General features: G+C 24.0%; 13 protein-coding genes and 1 pseudogene across 13 annotated transcripts, besides 2 other annotated features; 7 read left to right on the forward strand and 7 right to left on the reverse strand.

Annotated features, from left to right (window-relative positions):
* Positions 1-7: 7 nt before the first annotated feature.
* EHI_097950 (uncharacterized protein) lies at positions 8-1,309 on the reverse strand (the record flags this gene model as incomplete). The annotated part of the gene is made up of 1 exon (XM_645961.1): positions 8-1,309. The coding sequence occupies one exon, from the start codon at positions 1,307-1,309 to the stop codon at positions 8-10; it is 1,302 nt and encodes a 433-aa protein (XP_651053.1).
* Positions 1,310-2,130: 821 nt separating this feature from the next.
* Positions 2,131-2,859, forward strand: EHI_097960 (uncharacterized protein; the record flags this gene model as incomplete). The annotated part of the gene is made up of 1 exon (XM_645962.1): positions 2,131-2,859. One exon carries the CDS (start codon positions 2,131-2,133, stop codon positions 2,857-2,859), a length of 729 nt encoding a protein of 242 aa, XP_651054.1.
* Positions 2,860-5,243: 2,384 nt separating this feature from the next.
* EHI_097970 (protein phosphatase, putative) lies at positions 5,244-6,268 on the forward strand (the record flags this gene model as incomplete). The annotated part of the gene is made up of 3 exons (XM_645963.2): positions 5,244-5,365; positions 5,423-6,194; positions 6,245-6,268. The coding sequence occupies 3 exons, from the start codon at positions 5,244-5,246 to the stop codon at positions 6,266-6,268; spliced, it is 918 nt and encodes a 305-aa protein (XP_651055.2).
* Positions 6,269-6,382: 114 nt separating this feature from the next.
* On the forward strand, positions 6,383-8,092 carry EHI_097980 (uncharacterized protein; the record flags this gene model as incomplete). The annotated part of the gene is made up of 1 exon (XM_001913767.1): positions 6,383-8,092. The coding sequence occupies one exon, from the start codon at positions 6,383-6,385 to the stop codon at positions 8,090-8,092; it is 1,710 nt and encodes a 569-aa protein (XP_001913802.1).
* Positions 8,093-8,158: 66 nt separating this feature from the next.
* EHI_097990 (158792 GrfA protein, putative) lies at positions 8,159-10,735 on the reverse strand (the record flags this gene model as incomplete). Its single annotated transcript, XM_645964.1, has 1 exon — positions 8,159-10,735. One exon carries the CDS (start codon positions 10,733-10,735, stop codon positions 8,159-8,161), a length of 2,577 nt encoding a protein of 858 aa, XP_651056.1.
* A 1,304-nt stretch (positions 10,736-12,039) lies between these two features.
* Positions 12,040-12,921, forward strand: EHI_098000 (uncharacterized protein; the record flags this gene model as incomplete). Its single annotated transcript, XM_645965.2, has 1 exon — positions 12,040-12,921. The coding sequence occupies one exon, from the start codon at positions 12,040-12,042 to the stop codon at positions 12,919-12,921; it is 882 nt and encodes a 293-aa protein (XP_651057.2).
* Positions 12,922-13,090: 169 nt separating this feature from the next.
* On the forward strand, positions 13,091-15,241 carry EHI_098010 (uncharacterized protein; the record flags this gene model as incomplete). The annotated part of the gene is made up of 1 exon (XM_645966.1): positions 13,091-15,241. The coding sequence occupies one exon, from the start codon at positions 13,091-13,093 to the stop codon at positions 15,239-15,241; it is 2,151 nt and encodes a 716-aa protein (XP_651058.1).
* Positions 15,242-15,309: 68 nt separating this feature from the next.
* Positions 15,310-15,879, reverse strand: EHI_098020 (uncharacterized protein; the record flags this gene model as incomplete). Its single annotated transcript, XM_645967.2, has 1 exon — positions 15,310-15,879. The coding sequence occupies one exon, from the start codon at positions 15,877-15,879 to the stop codon at positions 15,310-15,312; it is 570 nt and encodes a 189-aa protein (XP_651059.2).
* Positions 15,880-15,910: 31 nt separating this feature from the next.
* EHI_098030 (RhoGAP domain containing protein) lies at positions 15,911-16,601 on the reverse strand (the record flags this gene model as incomplete). The annotated part of the gene is made up of 2 exons (XM_645968.1): positions 15,911-16,333; positions 16,380-16,601. 2 exons carry the CDS (start codon positions 16,599-16,601, stop codon positions 15,911-15,913), a joined length of 645 nt encoding a protein of 214 aa, XP_651060.1.
* A 617-nt stretch (positions 16,602-17,218) lies between these two features.
* On the reverse strand, positions 17,219-18,556 carry EHI_098040 (zinc finger domain containing protein; the record flags this gene model as incomplete). Its single annotated transcript, XM_645969.1, has 1 exon — positions 17,219-18,556. The coding sequence occupies one exon, from the start codon at positions 18,554-18,556 to the stop codon at positions 17,219-17,221; it is 1,338 nt and encodes a 445-aa protein (XP_651061.1).
* A 358-nt stretch (positions 18,557-18,914) lies between these two features.
* Positions 18,915-19,600: a repeat region.
* Positions 19,601-21,371: 1,771 nt separating this feature from the next.
* Positions 21,372-22,258, reverse strand: EHI_098050 (annotated as a pseudogene).
* A 210-nt stretch (positions 22,259-22,468) lies between these two features.
* On the forward strand, positions 22,469-23,212 carry EHI_098060 (proteasome subunit alphaType3, putative; the record flags this gene model as incomplete). The annotated part of the gene is made up of 1 exon (XM_645971.1): positions 22,469-23,212. One exon carries the CDS (start codon positions 22,469-22,471, stop codon positions 23,210-23,212), a length of 744 nt encoding a protein of 247 aa, XP_651063.1.
* Positions 23,213-23,680: 468 nt separating this feature from the next.
* EHI_098070 (myb-like DNA-binding domain containing protein) lies at positions 23,681-24,169 on the forward strand (the record flags this gene model as incomplete). Its single annotated transcript, XM_645972.1, has 1 exon — positions 23,681-24,169. One exon carries the CDS (start codon positions 23,681-23,683, stop codon positions 24,167-24,169), a length of 489 nt encoding a protein of 162 aa, XP_651064.1.
* Positions 24,170-24,368: 199 nt separating this feature from the next.
* Positions 24,369-24,989, reverse strand: EHI_098080 (uncharacterized protein; the record flags this gene model as incomplete). Its single annotated transcript, XM_645973.2, has 1 exon — positions 24,369-24,989. One exon carries the CDS (start codon positions 24,987-24,989, stop codon positions 24,369-24,371), a length of 621 nt encoding a protein of 206 aa, XP_651065.2.
* Positions 24,990-25,120: 131 nt separating this feature from the next.
* Positions 25,121-25,636: a repeat region.
* Between the last annotated feature and the right edge of the window lie 1,374 nt (positions 25,637-27,010).

Raw genomic sequence — 27,010 nt, forward strand, 5'->3', positions numbered from 1 at the left:
TGATTAATTAAAGTGTAATTATTCTTGAATACATCTCTTTTAATACTTCTTCTGAAATTATTGATGGTATTATTGAATATTCATAAGATAATGAAATATTACATGTTTCATCAAAAAGAAAATAACTATACGCTATTAATTCTTTCATTTCTTTATTACATTGTATTCTTTTACAATTTGATATATGAAAATCGATAAAATCTTTTTTAATTAATGGATGAAGTCTTTCCATTACTATAAATGAATTAATATTAGTTAATGTTGTTGTGTATGGAAGTTTTAATAAATTAGTATTTCCACAATACACTGCATCTCTAAATCTATCAAAAAATGGATGATTAATTTCATCAATATTTTTAATGTATTGAGTAATTTGTTCTGCCATTTCTTTAATAGATAATTGAAGAAAATTATAAGGATATGATGGATAAATATTTTCATAAAAACAACCAATTGATTCTTTTTGAATTTTAGGTAAAAATTTTCTAATATCATAAGGAATCATAAAAGAGATAGTTGTAGCTTGTTTATTTTGTTTATTAAATAAATGATCATATGTTTTTAATTGTATTGCAAGAAGAGTAGCTTGTATTGAAAGATTATTATTATTACACCATTGAATAAAATTAGTTGTTTCTTCTTGATTTAATTTTATTGTTTTAGAAATAAAACAATTAGGAATAAATGTATTAGTTTCTTCTTGAGCTTCTAATAATTTATCTTTTGTTATTAAAGACTCATCTTTTAATTTACTATAATCATATTGAATTACATTTCTTTGAATAAATAATTCTGCCATTTCTTTTCTTTCATCATCTGGAATTCCATTTACTTCAATAAGATTTGAATATGCAGTTTGTATTGGATAATGTTGATGTTCTATTTGAACACTGTAATTTAAAAATGATTCTACTAAAAAAACTATTGATTTAAAGTCAGTTTTTAAATGACATTGATACATTCCAAATATAGTGTATTGTGTTGAATTTAAAGTAATATAACTATATATTAATAATGAACTTTTGTTCATTCCAAAACATCGAGTCTTTGCAACTTCAAATGAATTTTCTCTAATAATATAATCTAAAGCTTCTTGAATTGAATGAATCGGATATGATTGAATTGATACGTATAATGGTTTGTTATCTTCACTGTATATCTCTTCTTCATAATTACAACAATATGGATATTCTTTCATTAATTTATCCCAACATTTTTCAATATCTTCTTTTGATATATTTCTTTTTAATGCAAACGAACATTGAATACCCTTTTGTTGATAGATTTGTTCAAATGTTGAACAACTCATTTTTTCCTTTTTTAAGATTATCTAAAATTTTTTTGAATTTTATTCATATTTTTTTTTATTTCCTTTTAATTCACTCTTATTTTCTTTTTTATTATTCTTATTTCCTTTTTCAAATTTGTTTATTATTTAATTTCTAATTCATGAATGATAATCCTTCAAAACATGAATAATTTAATCTAAATATCATTCATAATTGATACTAAGATATTATAATTATTCTAGAAAAAAAAACAAATGATATTTAGAATTATTCTTTTGTATTTCTTATCCTATTTTTAATAATATTATAGAGTTTTACTAATCATTTAGTTCAGTTGGTTAAAAATCCATGATAGAACGTTAAAAAGATTTATGTTAATCACCTACCTTGTATTATAGAATAAACTAAGTAATATTGTTAGTGATAATTAAATCTTTTCTTACTTAGGAAGTTATTTTCAGTGTTATTTATTTTTAGGAATATATCCATAGCTTATGTTATAAAGTTAGTTTTAATAATTATTTAGATAATACTCTATTAACATTGAAAAACAAAGAAACTAACAAACTATAAATCTATGACAAAGAGTCTTTATTCTAATAATAAAACCTTTATTGGAAAAGTTAATAATTTAAAAATAAAATAATGCTTGCCAACGGTAAGCAAAGAGACACTCAGAAGAAAATCTTAAGTTTAGATGAATGTTTTTATGATTTAAAATTATTTAAATCCTATCATTGAAAGGCAATGACGTAGCGTAATAAACACATTAATTTTCTAATATGACATATATATTTAAAGATAGGTTAATTGAACTTCAAATGCAAAGTTTTGGTATTAAATGACGATTAAAACAAATGAAGAATTAAATGAAATTAAAAGACATTCAAAATCATATGAAGCAATTCAACAAAGTGCAGTTATTGCTTTAATGAATTCAATTGGATTTACATTTGAATTCAGAAGACCAGAACGTGCTGCACTTAAAACAATACAATATTTTTATATTCAACAACTCTTCTATTTTGATGAAAAAGTGGATTTTGAGTATTCAATAGATAAATTTTGTGAAGACCAACTTGCCATTGAGCTGCAAGCTGCACACCAAAGTGCATGTAAAAAAACATTAAAAAGAAGAAAAGATTTAAATAGAGCTGCATTAACATTTAATTATCTAATTAAACTTTTAGAATCACTTGGATACTTTGTTTCTACAAGACCAACTAAAAGTTCAAAAAAGACTCTTCAGATGTTAAAAGTTGTTGATATAAGACTTGGGAATGAGTTATTATTAAATAAAGAAAGTGTTGATATTATTGGTAAAGAAATAAATAAATATATTCTTTCTTTATTTACAAAAAATGAAAGAAATTTGACTTTAAAGAAATTTGATGCTAAGTGTAATGAAGTAATTTTGTTTAATAATAGTTTTACTAAAGAAAAAATAATAAATGTATCAAATACAAATCTACCAATATACTACAATGATATAAAGCAACCCTCTGAACCAATTAATTTTAATAACGTAGACCTCATTCTAGAAAATGGTTTTATTCAGAATATAGACTAATAGATGTATTTATTTTAATTGAGCATTATTATTATCATTGAAACAATTTATAATTTAAAACATTTCAAATCTTGTTTTGTTTATCAGAATGGTATTATACTATTTCTTATCATTTATACATAATTTATATACACAATATTAACTTTTTGTGAGTTTTAATACACATTTAAAGTCTAAGTTTTGTTTCTATAAAATTATCTGTTTTCGACTCATAAGGAATTAAATTTCTTTTAAAATACACTGAGCTTTAATACTATTCTATTCAAATTTACAAATTAAAGTTAAATGAAAAAAGAGAATGATAATATAAGGAATTGCTTTTGAAATAATGTTGTAGTATCAGACTTTAAATTAATAAAAGATAATTTAGTATAAATGATTTATTTTCCTAACAATACTATAATTATTTTACAAGCTTTAAATTTACTTAGAAACAAATAACTGTTTTAAATAGAAGTTATACAACAACAAATATATAATTACATAACACAAATATCAGCAGATATTATTCATTATTATATATTCAACTTAATAAATTTCTTATCATAGAACAAATGTAAAAAATAAAATAATTTAGTAAGGAAACAACCTATTATTTTCTTAAAACAAGTTTGTTAAAAATAAAGAACTTACATAAGAGTATTTTCATATTTGTTAAAACATACCATCAATACTCAAACAAAATAAAATGATTTGACAAAATATTATAATAAATCCCAAACATTAAAATAAGTTTTAATACTCAAAGAATTAAATCAAAAGATACATTTAATTTTCAACATTACTTGTAAAGTACCTTCCAAGAATAAAAGAATGAAAATAACCTTCTAAATTTATCTTTTTGAAATATTTGTAATATTTTTAAAATTATAAATAAATTCAAGTACTACTTCTAATTAATAAGAATAGAATTTGTTCTAGTCTCTTTTAAGTATTATAATTTCATTTATTTAATACACAAATTTTTATACATTTTTTAATTTCGACTATTTAAGGTTCTTTACTAACATAATATGAACAAGCATAATAATTACCTTTTTTAAACCCAATAGAAAAGTCTTTCTGTGTGTACGAACTTCATTGGACTTGTATTATAATTCACAAGTAAATATAATAGTATCATTTTACTGTTTGAAATCTCTCTTGTTCATAATAAAAGGAAATGAATATACATCTTTTTCAAATTCTACTAAACTATGAAACGAAAAAAAAGTATTAACAAATTTAATTTGACAAAAGATGCTTGCATGTTTTTTTTATCTTATTAAATTAACACCTATTTGCCTTGTACTATTAAAGAATCTATAAATAAATACCATAAAAGAAAAATACCAACAACACATTGAAATGAAACTAATATTGTCAAGTGTTGTACTACATAAAAGAAAATCATGAAAAGGATCAGTATCTCAAAAAGTAATTGAACTAACAAAAACAGAGTCTTAAGATTCTAAAAAACAAAAAATGAATAATTCAAGTTAAGAAAACAGAAAAATATTATATAGTAAAATACAAAATGGTATTAGTGTAAAACAATACACAAAGGAATAAAAATAGGTAATACAAAAAGAACAATAGAAAAAATCAATTGTTTTGATGCAATAAATAAAAAAGACAAAATCAAGAACCAAATCATTAAATAACTTTTCAAAACAACAATACAAACTTAGCATGTAGAAGTGCTCACTAAAACTTAGATCTCAATAGGGTCTATTTTATTAACACAATAAATGTATCAAATTAATTACACTAATAACAGCCAAGTGATTGACTATTATTAACAGAATATATACAATCTTATTGTATAGTCATTAAAAGATATTTAAATTGGAAAAAAAAATTAATAATTCATAACTTCTCATATCACAGAAATAACATTTATAATATTATTGGGAAAGATTATTACAAAGAAATACTGTTATTCTATAAATTAAAGAATAAAAGTGTTATGAAAACAACTGTTACAAGTAATTTATATGTAAATTTTATTTTTCTTAAAATAAGGCTTTAAGCTTAATCTAATGAAAAAATAGTTTCATTGATAATAAATCAAACGTGGCTGAATTTAAAAATATTCAAACTAATTTTAGAACAATTAATCAAAAAGTATTTAGAAGATATGTATTGCAACAAACAAACTCCAATATTAGAACTAACACTAGAAGAAAATTGTGTAGAAGTTTATTTAATTAAAAAGATTTAAAAGTGTAAAATTAGTAGATAGTAATAAATAAAATAAAGAACAACAAATGATGAAATAAATGACTGTTAAAATAGAATTTAACATATAAAAAATAAAAACAAAAAAGGATAAATTTGTTATTTTCATTTAGAGACAAAACTTAATCCCATTCAAATTAAATCATTTCAAATCATTTTACAGGATGTCACAACGTGGAAAGTTAATTGTTCCAATTACTTCATTTATCCCAAATATTGATTGTTTAATAGTTGAATTAATGAAGTCAGAAAAACAATCATTATTAATACCAGCAGATACAATATAGTTTGACATTATTCTTAATTTGAAATTAACAATCAACTTATATTCATTTTTAAATAGTTATTTATGTTCAACTATCAGAACAATATTTATGAGTCAACCAGTGTTTTTAGCATTAGATGCACCTTTAACAATAGTAGGAGATATTCATGGTCAATTCTTTGATTTACTAAGGATTTTCTATCAAAATGGTATTCCACCAGATAAAAAATATTTATTTCTTGGAGATTATGTTGACAGAGGAAAAAATGGAGTAGAAGTTCTTTGTCTTCTTTATGCTTTAAAAATTAAATACCCAGAACACATTTATCTTATTCGAGGTAACCATGAAACTGCTTGTTTAAATAGATTTTATGGTTTTTATGATGAGTGTTTAAGAAAATATGGTAATTTATACATTTGGAATGCTTTTATATCAACATTTAATGTATATCCTTTTGCAGCTCTGATTAATGATAAAATATTATGTATTCATGGTGGTCTTTCTCCTTTATTAAAAAAACTTGATCAAATTAAACGTATTACAAGACCAGTAGATATTCCAGAAGAAGGTTTAATTTGTGATCTTGTTTGGGCAGATCCTTCTTTAGAAAATAATGGATTTAGTTCAAATAATCGTGGAACAGGATGTGCTTTTGGTATGGATGTGTTAAATGAATTCCTTAATGAAAATAATCTTCAGTTGCTGATTAGAGCACATGAAATGGTAGATGGGTTTACTGTTTTAGATGGTGTTTGTGTTACTGTGTTTTCAGCTCCTTATTATTGTGGCACTATAAACAACAGTGGAGCATATGTTACTATTTCAACTAATTTGACACTTGACTTCCATGTTTGTTTTCTTTTCTCTTTACTCATTCGTCTATTATTCTCATCCTCTAGAAATTTGGAACTGAAAAAATATGACTTTTTTAATCAAATATATTTATATTTTGTTATTGATTTTTTGTGTTATTATTTTTTTTTTGTTATTTAAAAAATAAGGGTTTAGAAAAAAATCTTTCTTTTCATTTCAAATAAATGTCTGGAAAAGGTAGTGGAAAGAAGGGACAATCAGAAAAGAAACCTGACTCTCGTTTTAAGAAAGACGCTCGTTTTAAAAATTTTTCTAAAGGAAAGAAAACAAAATTAGACCCTCGATTTAAAGAAGCATTAAAAAGTAATCTTTTTCATGAAGATGCACAGATTGATAAGTATGGAAGAAATGTTGAACAAGAAGATCATTTAAAAGCTCTTAAAAAAGAATTTGATATTGAGGATGATAATTTAGATGTAAAAACACTTGAAAAACTTGTAGAAGAAGAAGAAAATCAACAAAGTGATGAAGAGGCAAATATTCAACTTGAAGAAGGTGTACAAAAAGAATTTGAAGAACAAGAACAAATTCCATGTGGTGATGCTACCAAAAGAATTGCTATTGTTAATTGTGATTGGGAAAATACTTCTGCAAGAGATTTGTTTGCACTTTTAAGTGTATGTGTTCCAAATGGAGGAAAGTTAGAAAGTGTTTCTATTTATCCAAGTCAATTTGGTGCTGAAAGAATGAAACAAGAAGAAGTTGAAGGAATGCCTAAATATCTTTGGAAACAAGGTGTTGAAGATACTGTTGAAATTATTGAAGACAAAAAGTTAACTGACCCAAATTGGATTCCAACATTTACAGTTGTTTCTGATGATAAATTAGAAGAAGAAAATCCTGAACTAGTTGTTGATGAAAAAGAAGAAGAGGCAATAGAAGAAGAAGATAACGATGAAGACCTTGGATTAAAACCTGTTACAAAAGAAATTAAAACAGCTCAAAAAGCTGAAGTTGTTCCAGTTGATTTACTTGATCCAGAAAAAATATATCAATATGAACAAGATAAATTAAAATATTATTTTGCAGTTGCAGTATTTGACTCTATTGAAACAGCTAATGAAGTTTATAATGCAGTTGATGGAGAAGAATTAGAGTTTTGTGAACAAACATTAGATTTAAGGTTTGTTCCTGATGACACTGAATTTCCATACAAAGCTGTTGATGTATGTACTACTTATGAAAAAGTTATAAGTAGAGATGGTAGAGCAAAGAGTAATAAAATAAAATTAACATGGGATACTAATGAACAAAAAAGAAATAGTGCATTAAAAAAGAATTGGATGGAAATGGAAGAGGAAGATTTAGTTAAAAATGAAGAAGCTTACAAAGAATTTATGGAACATTCAAGTGATTATGAAGATGAAGAACATCCAAAAGAAGAGTCAGACAAGATTAGACAGAAATATGCTATTTTACTTGGAGAAGATGAAGTGGGAGAAGATGAAATGAAAGAAGGAGATATGGTTATGACATATACAACAGATGAAGTTGCATCAACTGAAAAGAAAACAAAGAAAAAAGATAAAAAAGAAGAAGAAAAAAAGAAAGAAGAATTAGAATTATTAATGATGGATGATATTAATGAAAATCGTGAAAAGAAAATGAAGAGAACATTAGGTGAAGATGAAGAAGATAAAGAAATAAAAACACGTAAAGAAAGAAGAAAAGAAGGTAAAAAGAAAAGTAAAAAAGAAAAAATGGATAAAGACTTCAAAATTGATGTTGAAGATGATAGATTTAAGAAAGTACTTGATTCACATGACTTTGACATTGATCCAACAAATCCAGAATTTGTAGCAACACGGGGAATGAAACAATTATTGAAAGATAAACATAAAAGATTTGAAAAAGAAATGAGAGCAAAGAAATAAACTAATTTTGATTGATTTTTAAAATGAATATAAAAAAGGTTTTTTAAATCAACTCAATTATATTTTTTATTCTTTGATGCACATTTTTAAATCAAGTAACCAACCATCAAAATCAACATCAACAGGGAAGAATAAAGTAAGAGTTGGTTCTTTTGGTTGAGAAGAAGTTAATGTAATTGTTCTTAATGATGGATCAGAATTATTTGAAGTAATACCTGCCTTAAGAAGACTTATAGTATATTTTGGAATAAATATATGTTTTTTCTTTGTGCAAACATATAACATATCACTCATTAAAATAACAGTAGCAACAAGCTTAGATTTTGCTTTAACTGTAATAATACTATCTCTTAAAAATTGTCTATTATTTGGAGCAGAATAATTTTGAATAGTACGAGAATAATTTAATAATGCTTGTGCTTTTACCATTTTCTTCTTTTCTTGGTCGATTTCTGTAGTAACTTTCTTTCCTAATAAATAAACTTCTTTTAATGCATGATATTCATCTTGAACTATTTCTGGTGTAGATTTAAGTAAAGTTTCAAGAAGTAAAATATAACGAGGTAATCGTTGTACAGGAAGAATTAAAAAGTTAGGTAAAACAATACAAGATTGAGTCCATTTTGTAATTTGAGCTTTCATTTGAGAAGAATATCCAGCATAATTATATTTTAAAGACTCTTCTGATTGAGATAAATATTTAAGATATTCTGGTTGAAGTGCTTTATTATTAAATAATTCTCTAAATATATCTGATACAATAATGAGTGCTTCTCCTTTTTGTGAATTAAATCGTTCTTCTAATTTCTTTAAAAACTCTTTATGTAATTCATAAATATCTTTATAATTACCAATCATTTCTTCAGCTGGTGGCATTAATTGAATTAAAGTAGGAAGGATAGTAGTGACGAATTTTTCCATTTGATTAACATAAGTTTTTTCCGTTGTATACATTTCTTGAACAATTAATCTTCTCTTTTCTTTCTTTAAGTTTAATTCAGCAAGCATTTGAGCATCATTAACAGTAACTTTTGAACTTGAATTTGCGACTTGAGAGAATGTAGGAAGATTTAACATATCTTTAGTAACAGCTTTATTTTTATCAATTCTAATTGATTTACGTTCTCCAAGATAAGTATGTGCTCTTGATCCTTCATGTTTTTTACCTGCTTGAAAAGTAGATTTTTTAGGAGTAGAAGAATCGTCTTCTTTCTTTTCTTCTCCAATACAAGAAATATTAAGTGATCCTTCACTAACATTCATAGGTTCTTTAGTTGATACTTCATTATTATAAATATTACTTTCTTGTATTGGTTGTTCTTGTTTAGCTTGCTCTTCTTTAACACAATGCATTGATTCAAGAACTTTTTGCATATTATTTCCTTGAACTTCTTCTGTTTTTTGTTCTTTCTTTGAAGAAACATTTAAAGTATTTTGGAATGTTTGTAAATGGGCTATAATATTTATTGCAAGAGTTTGTTGTTTTTGAGTTAATTCATTAATTTTTTCAGTTAAAACTTTTATGCAATCGAAGAAGAGTAATTGGTTTACCATTTCTTCATCATAAAGAACATTATTCATAGTATTAAGAATAACATCAATAGTAAAAGATTGTAATTCTTTATGGTGTTGAATACCTTGAATTAATTTATTAGTAAAACCATATTCTTTTGGTAATGACTTTGTTTCTGGAGAATAAAATACATATTGAATAATATTAAATGCAACAGAAACACATTCACCATCAACACCATCTTTAAATGGAAATTCAATTAAAGACATTAAATATAACATAATACCTTCTTCACAAAATTTTTGAAGATTTCCTTCATTTCTAATAAGTAAACGAAGTAATTTAAGTACTCTAAGTAATAAATCACCTTTTAATGAGTCAAGATAATTTCTAAGTTTTTCAAGTAAATTTGTTTGAAGAAGATGTTTATTAAAAATGTTCATTGTTTTTTGGTCTTTTCCACTAAAGATACGAACCAATAAAGTTACTCCAGTTGTAATATCATTTGGATCTTCTGATTCAATAATATTATAAATTCTTTCAAATCCATTATTTTTAATAAATACTACTTCATTTTGTAATGTTAAATTAACAATTCTAAATAATATAAATGCTGCAAGATCTCTATTAGGTGTAGTAGGTGAATATTCTAACATAACAGATGGAATAAATGAAGATACAACACCAGCAAGTTGAGTATTATTTAACATAGTTTTAATTGTAAAAAGAATATTTCTTTTTTGTTCTTGAGATACTTCTGGATCAATTAAAGCTTCTTGTAAGAATGGAACGAAGTATTTATCATATTTAATACAAAAATCAACATATCCTTCAACTTCTCTATCCATTGTTCTAATAAATGCTAATAATCCACCAAGAATTTCATATCTAGTTTCAAAGTTTTTAATTAATATAAATGAATATAACGTTGGTTTAATTTTTAATATAAATCTTTTAAATCCTATATTTTCACATCCATCTATAAGTGCACATACCCCTTTAAATACTTCTTCTTCTTCTTCTGAATGAAGTAATGAATATAAAATTTTTGCAAGTTGTATTTCACTCCCTTCTAATCTTTCAATTATTAAATCAGAAAGTTTTATTTGAATAGCTTCTTCAACTGTCATATTAAATGTTATTAATTAATTAAAATTCTTAGTTCGTATCAGTTTTTGTATCGAATGGATTTAAATAAAAAAATTTCAGTTATATATTTCTATAAATACTTTTTCTTTTACTTCTTTTTGTTTATTTTTATTCCACTCTCTTGAAAAATTATTCGTCAATACTCTCTCTCAACAGAATTTCAATTACTTAATTGGCTCTCTTCTTTCAATTTTATGAATTTTCTTAGAAGAAAAATATTAAAAATGACAACAAACCATTCCTCTTTAATTTATTATAAATTCTTTTATTATTTTTATTTTAAAAATTTATGAATATTTAAAAATATTTTACAAGAATTTTCTTTAATCATTTAATTTATTCTTTAACTATTATTAGTACTTTTGTTTTTATTTGAAATAATAAAATTTAATTTTTATTTAGATGAAGTAGAATTATTTTGATTTATTTAAATAGTCTTAAAATAACATTATTCTTTATTTTTACTTCTTTTATGTTTTTAAGACAAAAGTATTATTTAGTATTGCTTTTTCTTATTTAGTTGTATTTATGAAATTTTGAAATAATACTACTCCTCAACCTAATTAATAGATCTTATTTCTCACTAAAAAGATTATTAATAAAATAAAATTATTAATCTTATTAAACTAAAATAATTGAGATTAACTTTGTTTGTATATTTATATTTCTTGAATTATAAGATTATGTAGATGATTAGCAATAACAAAAAATAATTAAAACATTTCTTTGTTATTTCATTTCATTTTAATTAGAAAAACAAACATTCATCAAAAAGAATATTATTTCAAATCTACACAAACTTGAAAAAATAAAATAATTTTTCATAAAAAAAAAAATAAAAAATAAATAGGAAATATAAAAAAAAATTCAACTCAACAAAAGAACAATCAAGAAAGAAGAAATTGTGGTACAAAAGCAACAAGAAAAAAACAAGAATAGATTATGTAATATCATACTTATTAATCAAGAAGAAAAATATAAAAAGGAAAAAAAATTAAAAAATAATGAAGTTAAAGATAAAAAAGAAAAAGAAAGATTATAAAATAACAACAATTCATTTATTTCAAAATTAAATAATAAAATTGATCAATTCAACAAATTATTTTTCGTGGCAATTTTAATAAGAAAATAATCAAAACAAAATATATCAAACTATAATAAAATAAAATAAAAATTAAAATAAATAATATTTTATAAATATTTCTTGATGAGTGTTTTAAAAGTAATAATTTTTTATGATTCTTTCCTTTATATTTTTTTTATGACAAAGAACTTAAAATTAGAAATGATTGTGATTTTATTCATTTATGTTTTGTATGTATTTGGTGGTTCTTTAGATAAAACATGTGCATGTAAATGTGATGGTGATTCTACTACTTCAAATTACCAAATTAATATTATGACAATAGATGCTGAATGTCCTGGTACTGCAACAGGTGAGATATTAGTATCTCAACTAAATGAAGGGTCATTTGATGCCACAATTTCATATAACTTAAAGACAGTTCCTGGAGGTGCAAATGTAACATCAAGTTCTAGTGCGTTTCAAGTGAAAGAAGGAACATATTCATTAACTATTACTTACACATTTGAGACGAGAGATTTTGAGACAGGTACAGCAAGTTATAAATCATGCTCATGTTCATTTGATGGTTTAACAATTACAGCTAAGTATGAAACTATTAGTGACATTACTCATGAAGTTACACCAAACCAACATTGTGCAGGAAGTTATGGCACGATTCAATGTGGTGCTAAGGTTAGTAGTGGAAATGTTAGTTATAGACTATCAGGTACAGAATCAAGAGATTTCAATCAAGATGGTTTATTTTCTAATCTTCCAGTTGGAAGATATAGATGTCTTGTTAGTTCAACACATTGTGTTTCTCAAAGTGAAGAATTTTCTCTTGAATACTCTAAAAAATGTTCTTCAGAAAATATTTGGTTAGATAGACAAATTTATGGAGAAGGTCAAGGTTTGTTTATAGCGGGATTAGTGTTAATAGTTCTTGGTATTGTTCTTAACTTTTGTATTTGTGTTTGTTGCTGTAAATTGATAGTTCATGATAGAAAATCAGAGAAGTTTACCAAAAAACAATTTGAAAATAAAACAAAGAAAAGTAAAAAACAAAAAAAAGAGGAAGATGAATTAAAAGAATTAAAATAAATTTATTCAATGAATAATTTATATGATTTTTGTTTAATAATTATTTTTTTGTTAAATAAATCAAAAATACTTAATAATTAATTAATAGTATTATTAATAAAAAATTTATAACAACTTTAAACTTTAAATTTCTTTAAAAAAAAAAATAATTTAAGAAGGATTTTATTTTATGGCAGAAAAAGAACCTGAAGAATCAGATTATTTATCAAGTGAAACAGATGAAAGTGAAGAGAGTTCAACGGATAGTTATTCAAATGAAGAATTTGAAGAAGGAAAAGAAAATGCCGAAATAATTGAATCTGAAGATTTTAGAGAAGAAGAATATTCAATGGATGAGTTAGTTTATATGTATAGAAGTGCTTATCATTATTCGTTAGATAATTTTTATAATACTCTTCAAGAAATTAAAGAAAGTTATAATGCCATTATAAAAGAAAATAATACTTTAAAGGAAGACAAACAAAAACTTATACAGATTTATTCTTCTTCTAAAGAACTTATTGAAGAATTAAAGAAAAGAGATGATTGTCTTACAAAACAATATGATGAAATACTTGACAAATATGAAGAAGAACAACGTAGTCATACAAAAACTATTGAAGAATTACAAGAATTAAAGAAAAGTGAATTATTTGGAAGTACTAGTGCTAATGTTATTGCATCATTAAATATTAAAATTGAACATGGAAAAGTAGAAAATATTGAAGTTGTTCAATCAATGAATTCTATGGAAAATGACTCGTTAATGAAAATTTCATTATTAGAGAAAACAATTGAAGAGAAAATGAGAAAAGAAAAAATACTTTTAGAAGAGAAAGAACGAATTACCAAAGAAAGAGAATTAGAAGTCCAACGAATTAATAATGAAAAGAATCAAATGATTCATGAGAAAGAAGAGTTAATTGAAAAACAAAGAATAAAAGAAAAAGAAATGCAAGACCAAATTCAATTGATGGAAACACAATTAAAAGCTAAAGATGAATTAATAATGAAAAAAGAAAAACTTATTGAAGAAAGTTTATTAGTTCAAGAAAATAAAACAAGACATTCTACTGCACAATCAGAAGTAATTAATGAATCAACAACACCAAAAGATGAATATAATAAAACTTCAAGAAGTGTTGGTGTTACTCCATCTTTTAAGTTAGAAAGTAAAAAACGTTTAATGGAAATATCTAAACAACGTACTAAAAAATCATTAAGTGAAATTGTTAAAGCTGTTAAAGACTTTAAAAATAAAGGAATTGGTTTATCCTTTAATGAACCTACAGAAATGGAAAAATATTCTATTAGTGAATTTAAACTCTCAAAAACTCCAACACCTAAGAAATATTTATATGCAAATAAAACACCATTTTATATGTCTTTTACACCAATTGAAGGTATTGAGGCATCTCCAAAAGAATTGTTTCTTATAAAATCAAAAAGAAATAAATCAACAGAATTAGTTAGTTTTAATAAGAAAACAAGAACAGAAAGAGTTATTGCTGATAATGTATTACCTAATGAAAGTATTAATAATGATAACTTTTTGATTTATCATTCTAATGGAAGAATAATATGGTATTCTTATCGTAAAAGAACATCAACACGTATTAAGTTTGAACAATTTAAATGTTTCATTCCAAGTATTCATGATATTTATATATTGAATAAAATCAATGAATTATATATATTTGCTGATGAAAAGATTACTTTTGTGAAAAAAATAAATCATGAATTTGGAATTAATCCATATATTGTAGGAACATTATTGTTTTCACTTAAAAATAAAAAGATAAATAGTTATGAAATTATGACAGAGAAAGAAAATAATGATTCAGCACTAAATGATATTTCAGCATTTACTATTTGTAATAATAATATTTGGCTTGCTATGCCTATGTTTAATCAAATTGGAATTGTTTCTTTTAATTATCAAAGAATAAAAACTATTCCAATGAATTTTACACCATCAATAATGAAAGTTTATGGAAATTATGTTTTTATAGCAGGAAGAACACATTATAGTATTATTTCATCAATAGGAAATATTGTGTATAATGCAGAAATAAAAGTATCTATGATAGATTCTATTTGTTTAGCAGAATCTCAACATAAAAGAGATTGTAGAATGATAATATTAAGTAATAAAGAATTATACGACTTTGGTACAAAGTTACAACGTCATAATATTATTAAATCAGAAGTAGTTGGAACGTGTTGTATTTGTGGACAAAATTGTATGGATTTAGAATGTAGTGTTTGTCATAAAAAATACCATGACAAATGTTTTACAAAAACAATGCATGAAATTGAACCTTGTTGTGAGATGAAGTAAAACAATAAATGAATTAATTGAATCATACTAATTCTTGAAATAACAGAAAATTATTATCTAAAACTTAGTTAATTTTCTTCTTTTTTTATTATTCCAGAAAATAATTCTATTGAGTGTCTTTTAATTCTACGTCTAAATGTTTCTTTCTTTTTTGATTCATTTTCTTGTAACAATTCTGGCGTTGGTTTTGGTGGTTGTTCAGATGGACTAATATTAATTTTAGGTAATGGTGATTTTGATCGATGAACAAGTATGAATTGATTATCATTATTTCCAATAGATTCAGTTTTTCCTTCACTTAGTCTTTTCTCTAATAATGCAGGACTTATAGATCTCATTCCATAAGCTATTTGAATATAATGACCAGATAATCTTTTAGAATTTCTTTTAGTTTTTGAAATCAATTTATTTTTAGAATAGAATGTGCCATAATCTATATGTGGTTCATAACTAAAAGCAGGTTCTTTTGGAAATTCCATTCCAAGAGCTTCATTTCTTTCTTTAATGTCTTCAAATAAAGAATCAAAATTTGTCAATACAAATTCAAAAGAAGAAATACAATCTATAGTAAAACTAATCTCATCTTTGGAATTAATTTCAGGTAATCTACAAACACAAAGAGCAAAACAAATTGACATATTTTGAAAAGTCATCATATTTTCTTGTTGATTAGAGCAAATTTCTTGTAAAAATTGAAGAAGAATAAAGAGTGTCTTGATTTGGAATAGGTAATGAATTAATAAATTGTTTAGGATTTGAATTTTGTTTCAATTGACTAAATTCTATTGCTTTATTAAAAGGAATAACTGGTTCTATCATTAATTTTAAACAACTTTTTAGTAATGTTCCAATAACAATACAATCATCACTGAAATTACTTCCAATATCTTTATCTAAATCTATTATTTCTTTTAATGGTTTAAGTTCACCAATACTACATGTTAATCTAAATAATCCTTGAGTATGAATTGCATCATGTTTACGAAGACATTGAATAGAACGATAAACAAAATTTGGAACTCTCCAACCACTTTTTTTAACACTAAGAACTAATGGTAAACCTATAATACCATATATTCCTGGTATATGGTTCTATTTTTTCTATCCAATTTTTTGTTTCTTGTGGATTATGACAAACAAATATATAAAGTTTATCAAAATGTATTTTAAATGAATTTTCTCTTTGTTCTACACTTAAACAATTATGTTCTATTCCCATTTCAAGAATAGAATTTGAAAGAATAATTCTAATACAACTCCCAATATATAATACCATTCCATCTGTTTCTTCTTCTTTCATTTTAATACTTTTTTCTTTAATTTCTTTTCCACACCAAATACCAATAACACTTTCTTCCATGAATCATCTTCATCATTTTAAGTTCTATATTTTATTGCTGATAAGAAACTTTGTATTTACTATTAGAACCACTCATCTTCTTTCAATTTTTGTTTTCTTTTCCTTTCCACAAAAACAACAAAATGTTAACAATGTTTCTTTAAAAAGAATAGACTGAAACAATAACCAAAAATATTATCTATTGAACATTTGTTTTATTTAAATAAATAATAGAGTATTACCACAACCGCCTTTTTTTCATGATGTTTTAATCCATTCAATTAACAACAACTAACTACTTCTGTTTGAATAACCACTGAAATTTATTTAACTCATTGCTAATAATAAACAAAATTATTAATACTCATAAAATCAAATTAACCTTTTTTATTTATCCTCATTCTCTTACTTCTTTTTTATTGAGTTTGTTTCCTTAAAGTCTAAATATTCTGTTGTTATTCTATTAACTTGATAGAAGAATGAAGTAGTTTATTAGAAATAAGGAAGAATTAGTTAGTATTTGCTAAATTATTGTTTTTTCTTTTTAATTAATTCTCTTTTCATTACTTTTCAATTATTTTTCTTTAGAATGAAAACAAATTTAAGAAGAAAGAAAAGTTAATTTATCAGTTTGTTTATTAATAATACTGATTCGATGGAGGTGGGACACTAGCCGATGTAGGATTAATATCAACTCCTAATAATGGAGCTTGCTCAGCTGGTTGTTGATTAAATACTGACATATTAATTGTTTGTGGATTTATTATTGGAGCTTCATATGTTGGTTGTTGGTTATAATAAACAGGAGCTGGTGGATCACGAGTTGGCATTGGGTGAATTGATTCATCCCAATTATCAATGATATAAACTTCAGATTCTGCTTGCCTCTTTATATAACTGTAATTTAATCGAATAAGATAACAAAGAAGTACAACTAAGGCAATAACTCCTACTATAGCACCTATACAAACAATAATACCAATGATTACTAATATAATAATTCCTATTGCTCCTAAACCTGATCCATTACTTCCTCCTTTACAATCTCCATCACATCCAGAACAATCACAATTATTACAATTACCACAATTACCACAGCTATTACAACCTTCACACTTTAAACATGCATCACATGCATCACATGTTTCTGCACAACCTCTACATCCTTCAGCACAAAGATAAATACTTAATGCACAACAATTATTATTATATACTGAATGATGATAAGGAGAAACATAACAACAATCAGTACACCAGTCACAACACATACAAGCTGCTAATCCACATCCCAAACAATCATGACAATTAGGACAGGTATTTGGAAACATAAAACATCCATAACAACATCCATACCTTGATAATATAGATCTCTTATAAATAAATGGCATACAACATAATGAAAGACTACAACAAGCTCCTAAACGTTGAGCATCAGTATGAGACAATTCTTCATCAACAGTATCTTTATGTTCTCCACATAGACATCTTGAAACCATTCCACAAATACTCCAGAGACCTAAAACAAAACAGTCTAACCCGAGTCCCAAAACCATATCTCTAACAAAGAAATAAGGGTCAGAGAAAAAATGGCAAGTACTATCATTTTCTGATAAGAAGTAATGAGTAGAATAATTATCAATTGTATAAGGAATTAATCCAGAAACAAATACAAATAAGCAAATTGCACTGAATAAGAATAATATTTGAAAAACTAATTTAAAAATAAACTTTGTAATCAAACAAGCAACAGAATGTTCAACAACATGCTTAAATGTATAATCTACTCCACATTGTAAACATTTGCCAAAAGCAACAGGATCATTACAAAAAATTCTATAAGCATTAATACATGATCTATGTACCCACTTGTTTGGTCCATCACATCCACATGGAGAAATAAGTTCTTCATCACTATTAGGATCTAAACAAATACGACATATTTTAGGATATTCTTGGTTATCTACTTCGTTATTCATTATTTGATAATCTTATAATTTTTTTCATCTTTAATTTTCAATTTTATCTTTTTTGTCTTTGAATGAAGAATAGGCAAAACAAGAAATTTGGTAATTGAATAAATAATATTTTATTTATTCTTTCTTTATTTATTATTCTTTTTTAATAATTATAAAAATAGAAATAAAGCTATATTTATCAATGAAAAATACTTATGTCGCTTTCAAAAAATTAATTAAACTTTCTTTAAAAATATCATTTTCTTTTAAATATGTATTTATAAAAATATACCCAATTCCTTTTTTATTCATTTTTCTTTTCATTTTTATGATTTTTCGTTTTTTTTTTTTTCTTAACATTTCATATTATTCACTTATCAGATTCGAAGATGGCACGTCAGAGACACCACATGAAACCCTAAAATAATCCCATGCTTCGAATCTCCCAGTTATCGTCTGGTCATGACGTGCCTTTGGTGAGATAATATCTATTCAACACTAACTGTTTATTATTATTAATATTTATTAGAAGTGATTATTATAAAAGATTATTATTCATTGAGGTGTATTGTTATTCATTAACGTGTATTGTTCTTCATTGAGATGTATTGTTATTCATTGAGGTGTATTGTTATTCATTATTAATTATAAGGATTGTTATTTACTAAGGAGGTATTATGTATTAAGAATTATCATTTATTAAAGAAGACGCATATATAATTGTTACTGTTGCACAAAAATTAAACATAATGATATTATCAAGGAATAGGGTTTCTTTAAGGGGTGTCGAAGGTAAAAGGAGATGAGCTATAACAGTATGTTATGGATATACTCTCCTTAAAACAACAATATAAAGAATGAGAAATATTATATTACTCATTAAAATCAAAATAAAAGTCAGGCAGCAACTTAAATGAGGAACCATTTAAGTCGAGCATGCTTGCAAAAACTTTATTTCAATAGAAATAAAGCGTGTTGAAGAAACTGATTCGCTCACTTCTCAACATGATGAAAAACCTAAAAAATAAGGTTAATCATAATTGATTTCTTTTTTTTTTTTTTTTTATTCACTTATCTTTATTTTTCTCAATTACAAAAAGTCAAATACGGATTTTCTTTTAATTTGTTTATTTCGTGATATTTTCTATTAATCTAAAACATAATCTCGTTTTTTTTTTATAAAAATAAATTATGATACAATCTTTTAACTAATAACTAACAACAAAACTAATTAGAGTAAATAAAAAACAATCTTCTTTCTATTATTTAACCTCTGATTTAAATGCATCTTTTGATGTATTGGTTCTAAGTTATATACTGTCTCATTCAATTTAGGTAATTGCCATATATTTCATTATAAGTTATAATATAACACAACAAAAAATAAAGAGTGAGAAAATAGAGGAAAAAAGTGAAGTAATAGAAGGGTAACACAACAAATAAAAATAAGTGTAAATATCAACAAAAATAATAGACACGTCCATAATAAGAAGAAAAATAGGATTAAAGAAAAAGAAAGAATGTAATCAATCACCAACAAATAATTGTAATAAGATGAATTTAAATTCAAAATAGTGTTTGAAGAAATTAAAAACAAATAAAAGAAACTATTAAGTAAAGTAAAGTTATAATAAAAAAGGAAGGAAAATTTATAAAGAAAATAAAAACATCAAAACATGAAAAAGAAAGTAAAATTAATAATTAAAAATAATTAAAATGAAAAAGTACTAAACTAAGTTTTAGTAGATATTGATTTTTCTACTTTATTTTGTTTGTTTAATGTTATTTCATTCACTCTCTTTTAAGTATTGTTCATTATGTATTTCTATATCTCTATATTCTCCTCTATTATTTCCATATTTTTTTCATAAGTTTTTCATAAGTTTTTCATTGTTTTAATTTATTTTAACTTTTATCATTATTTAACATTTTAATTATATTGTTTTATTCTTTAATTATTTTCCTGTTTCTTTATTGAATATTCCATTTATTGTTATTTCTTTTTGAATTACTTCTATTTTATTCTATCAATTTGTTTTATTTTTTTTTTTAGTGAATTTTATCCATTTCTACTGTATTAATAAATATTAATTTTATCTTTTGATCATTTATAATTACTATTTGTTATATCATTTATTCTTCTTTTGTTTTTATCATGTTCATTTGTATTGTTGTTTATTTTCATCTTATTCTCTCTTATTTTATTCTTCATTTATTCATTATATTTATTTGTTCTTTCTTATTTACATTATAATTTATTATTATATTTACATTTGTTGTTATTTTATATTTACAAATATCACATCATTTCATTTACAATTTGATGTTATTATTAACTTGTTAAATTTTAGACAAATATATTATGTTCTTTCATTAATTTAATTATTTATATTCATTTATTTTTATATTATTCTTCATTATTTTATTTGTTAATTTCTTATCATTTCATAATTATAATATCAATATTATTTCACCATAACTTCTTTGTTTATTCTTATAATAATAATGATTAAACATTCTATCTGCATTATGATATTTGTAGTTATACTAATTACTTTTATTTTTATTATAATTATGTTTAAATGAGAATTAATGTTATGACATTTATAATTATGATAATTAGTAATAATATGGTTATTGTTATTATTTTATGATAATGAATATAATGATTATATTAATGATAATGTCATCTAAATCTTTTTGTTGGTGTGAATTATTTCTTTGTGATTTTCATGACATTCATGTGACGAAGGAAATAATTTAAAAGAAGAAAAGAAAATATAAAGTAAAAAATAATTTTTTGGATAAATAACAAAGAAATATAATCATCAATCAATTATTTCTTACTCAATTTTTTTTCTTTCTTTGACTCTCTCAAAGCTTTAGGTAATTTAATTTTCTTATTTAATTGTTCTAAATCCTCACCAATAGCATGTACTCTTCCAATAGTTTGTCCAAACATATCTTTTGAAACATTCTTCTTTTTCTTTGGTGCAACAAGTTCTTGTGGAACTTTCATTGCTTCTTCTCTCATATCTTCAGCTCCAAATTTGTTTCTACCAGGTACCATGACAATACGAGGTCCAACTTCATGGCTTTCAATAGAAGTTGATGTAGCTTTAATATAATAAACAGTCATATAAATTTTTCCTTCCACAACAGTAAAAACCATCATTGCAGTTAATTCATCGACAACTAACTTCTCATTAACATCATTGTATAAAAATCAATTATCATATTCTTAAACATTTTAAATTCTTCATTTGTTTCAAATTCTGATCCATTAAAACTATACATTAATCGTGTAGCTGAAGGAGGTTTAACTCCTTCAAATTCATGAATTGGTTTATATTCTTTAACTAACATTTCCTCCATATCTAATACATGTCCATCAAACATACGAACAAATGTAAGACAATTAGGTCTTTTCTTATTATGTGACATAATAACAAGAAGTGATGCATCTCTTCCAGTACTATAAACTTCTAATGGTCTTTCATCTTCAAATGGAAGAATTTCATGTTTATGATTAAACTTGATAACATGTGGTTTTTTATATAACGCAAGGTCTTCACACACATCTGTTAAAATTTTACTTGTATTCCTTCCTTTTATAAAAATAGCAGTTTTTGTATTTTCAATGACTTTTGGCTCTTTCCTTTCAAGTCGTTTCCATCCTTTCTTACGATGAAATGACTTCTTTGGTTCACTTGTTGTGCTCATTCAATTATTCTTATTTTGTTCTATAAAAAAAAAGGGTTTTTAATAACAATTTTTATTTTTTATTTGTGCTTTTCTTTTTAGAAAATTATCTTTTTTCTTAAAAAACAAAATAAAAAAAACAAATTCTATAAATTATAGTAAAAATGATATTGAAATAAAAAAAAAAGAAAAAGAAAAACTAAAACGAAATAACTCAAAAAGATTACAACAATGAGTTCAATTGGATCAGGATATGATGATTCATGTACAACCTTTTCACCTGACGGAAAGGTATTTCAAATTGACTATGCGACAAAAGCAGTTGAAAATAGTGCAACAGCACTTTCAATTAAATGTATTGATGGAGTAGTATTTGGAGTAGAGAAGTTAATAATATCAAAAATGATTGAAAAATCATCAAATAAACGTATATTTAATGTTGGTACTCATGTCGGAATCACTTGTGCTGGATTTCTTCCTGATGCAAGAAAATTATTTAAGAAAGCAAATGAAGAAGCTGAATCATTCAAAGAAAATTATGGAATGAATATTCCAGTAAAAGTATTAGCAGAAAAGATTGCTATGTACATGCAAAATCATACATTATATGGATCATTAAGACCATTTGGATGTAGTTTATTGATAGGAGGAGTTGATCAACATGGATATTCCCTTCATTATATTGAACCATCAGGAACAACATATGGGTATTTTGCTAATGGAATTGGTAAAGGAAAACAAATATGTAAAAACGAATTAGAAAAAATAAACTTCTCACAAATCACATGTGAAGAGGCATTAGTGAAACTTGTAGAAATTATTGATTTATGTCATGGTGAATGGAAAGATAAACCATATGAGATTGAGTTAAGTTGGATTTCAGAAAAGACTAATAACATAGTTAAGAAAGTTGATAAAGAAATGAAACAAAAAATTATTGACCAAGTTCGTAATAAACAAATGCATGAGAACTAATTAATGCTTTTATTAATTTGTGTTATATATCTCAAAATTTGAAATTATATGAAACAATGAATCGCAAAAACAGACATCGTTCATCTAAAAATATCAAATTTCAAATCAAAAATAACAGAAACTAATAAAAAAGAAGTAAAATAAGAATTTTACCATAAAGGAATGAAAAATAAAAACAAACCAAGGAAAGTTGTTTTGATAAATGAAAAAAGAAGAATAGTAAAAGAAATAATAAAGAATAAAAAAAATAAAAAATAGAAAAAAGATTCAGTTTTGAATAAAAGTTCAATAATAAAAAAAGAAGATGAAAAACCCCAAAAAAGGAAAGAAAGAAAAGAAAGACAAAAATTCTTTCTCATAGTTTAGGATAATATTAAATTAAAATTAAAAAGAAACTAATAAGAAGTAATTACCATCTAAGCAGGTAACGAAAAATAAACCATCTTAAAAAAACAATAAAAATTTACGATGGATAATGAAACACATAGATTTCAAGAACTCATTCCTCTTATCCATACGTTTGATGGAAAAAGTATACCTCCAAAACCTAACAAAATAGTTCGTCCATGGAAAAGAGAAGAAGATGAACTATTACTTCAAGCTGTTGAAGAAATTGGAACTAAACGATGGCATTTAGTTGCACAACGTATTCCAAATAGAACAAGAAAACAATGTAGAGAAAGGTATTGCAATCATCTTGACCCTGATATTATTAAAGTTCCATGGAGTGAAAAAGAAGACCAAATATTAAAAGAGGCAAAAGCATTATATGGTAATAGATGGACTTTAATTAAAATGAAATTACCAGGAAGAACAGCAAATCAAGTAAAAAACAGATATTTTGCTAAATTTTCTGATGTTGATGAAAAAGAAAAAAGAGAATCAAAAATAATGTCAGTATTTACTCCAGTTGATAAACGTTTATTCAATATTTGTATTAGTAATAAATATTACTGATTGAAATATCAATTCATATATGATTAATTCATTGTGTTTTTAGTGTATCTTTTAAGCTCTATTTAAATCTTAAAGTTATTATTTATTATTTTAATTAATCTTTCATTTGTTTATTATGTCTTTTTTAACTTTCTTTTTTTTTAAATAATATCAATCAATTATTCATGTATCTTCTTTTTTATGTCTCTCCTACTTTTAATTACTTCTTCGCTAATTTTCGTTTATTTATTTGTTGTTTTTTAATTTTTGGTTTTTTAATTGTTTTTTCTTTTTGTTTATTCTCTTCTTCTTTATTACTTTCTTCTTGTTGTTTTTCATTCTCCTTATCTACTTTTTCTTCTTCTTCCATCTGTTGTTCTTCTTTTTCATTACCTTCGTCTTCTTTTTGTTGTTCATTTTCTTCTTCACTAACTTCTGGAATTTCAGGAACATTACACTCATTCATAATCTGTTTTTCTAACTCTTCATCTGATGAAATATCATCAATTCCAAGTGCTTTTAGCTCTTCTTCAAGTCCATCTAATTCTCTATCAACATTAGTCTTACCATTAAATTGATCAATATCACCAATTTCTTCTTCAACTTGAATTCTTGTTTCAACAGCAAGGTATTGTTGAAGTAACTTTTGTAATTTTGATTTTGTATATTGAAGATAATTTAACTTACCATCACGAAACATTGCAGTTACATTATTCCCATGTTTTTGATATAAAGCTCTCATATACCATATCATTTCTAAGCTAATACTCTTTGGATTAGTCTCTTCTCTTTTGTCAATTGTTGATGCTGTTTTAGCTATTCTCACTGGTTTATTCTCCATATCTTGAACGAATGACTTTCTTTTCTTTTAGGGTTTTTATTTTTTTTACAAATAAAAAATCTTAAAAATAAATAAAATGATGAGCAAAATGAAAAGGGAATTAATAAAGAAAGAGAAAAGATAAAGATAATTAAAAAGTAGTTAATTAAGTGTTAATAGATTTTTCATATATTCTTCCTAGTTTAATGGAGATTAATCCCTGAGCTGTTTAAAAAAGAATAATCTTTTTGTTTAACTTATCATTTATGTTTTTCTTGCAAATTGAGAAAATCACTTCTTTGCTTTATTTCTTCTTATTAAGGTTTTGTAAACTTCTTCTGCTTATTTCTTCTTTTTAACCTTTTGTTTATTTTCTGTCTTAATTTTAAACATTTTCTTTTTCATTTTTTCTTTATTTTATGAATGAGAGAAGAGAGTATTTCATTCCCACTATATTATTATGTTTAATTTTCTTTTAGTCTTATTCACACTTTAGTATATCCTTATATTACACCATGTAATATTCTATCATAATATCTTGCTACACCCTTTGCAACTTTACCTAATACATTTCTAATTCAAATACACTGTCATAACCAGAAAATAACTGGGAGAGTCAGTGCTTGAATTGTATTAGTGTTTGTGTGGTGTTTCAGATGAGTCACCTTCAATCTATAAATAAAATAAATATGAAAGAATGATTCTTTGTTGTATTTTCAAAATAATTGATAATTAATATTAATAAATTAATGAAATGAATAATAATGAGAATAATTCAATTTAAATAAAATGAAATAAAAAGAATGATAAATAATCAATGTTTCAATGAATAAAATATTATTTAACTTTCATATTTCATATATTAAGTATTTCATTTATTATGCATTCTATTTAAATTATTATTTATTTAAAACATAACCTATCATATTTTATATTAATTTATTTACTATTTTTAATTACTTCATCAAACATATTGTAAAAATAAAATAATTGTCTTTCGATGATGTTTTATCACTACACATACTTATTATCTCTTCAATTATTTCTTCTTTATGATGAATAGTACTGACATTTTATTTTCTAGTTCTTCATGTTCAATAAATTCAATATCTTCTTTTACAGACACAAATATTTTGGTAATTTTGTTTTCTATTTCTTTCTTTTTATTTCTTTCATACTCTTCTTCTTGTTGATTTTTAGAAAGAATAATTTATTTAATTTCACTTCTTTCAATTTCCAAATCACAATAGTTAATTTATTCTATGTATTTCATTCTTTTATTTCTTTGCAATTTCGTTATTTTTATTTTTATTTATTTGGTTATTCCTTTTCTTGTTTAATGTTTTATTCTTTTTTTTTTATCTTTTTCTTCAGTAATACTCTGATAATCAATATCTCTTTTTAACTTCTTCTACATTAATTAATGTTAATAATATTAACATTGTCAACATCATTACAATTCCATTTTATCTTTGTGTATTATAATAACAATATAAACCTTTTGACTCATTAAATTACATTGGAAATTGATTATTTTCCAGTTATTCCATTAAAAACTTCCAATAATTGTTGTTGATATCTATTTTGTTTACTTCTTTTATTCATAAAATTCTTTATGGATATAGGATAACAACATTTAATCAACACGATACAAACATATCTCTAAATGTCTAATATTGGAAAATATTCTGTATTATTTTATCCATTGTTTTATTATCTTATGAAAACCTTGGTTGAAATTTAAAATAATATTAATTATTTGAAATTCTTTTTATATTTTTAAAATATTCATCTATTTGTTCATATACATTCTTTTGTGTCTTGTAACACAGATATAATAATAAATATATCTCATTTATCACTTTCTCATTATATTCATTTTGTTTATTTAGTTTCTGATTTTGCGGTATTATTTTCTTTAAAAACATTCTTCTTCATTTTGAATTTACAAAATGTACTTTTCATTACTTGTATTTCAAATGATAAATAATTTAATTTATTTAATATTTATTGATTGTTGTTAGTTGATAGTCGTTTTAAAT

The sequence above is a fragment of the Entamoeba histolytica genome, genomic scaffold (assembly GCF_000208925.1).
Source record: "Entamoeba histolytica HM-1:IMSS scf_1104750517781 genomic scaffold, whole genome shotgun sequence".
NCBI classification, from domain to species: Eukaryota; Evosea; order Mastigamoebida; family Endamoebidae; genus Entamoeba; species Entamoeba histolytica.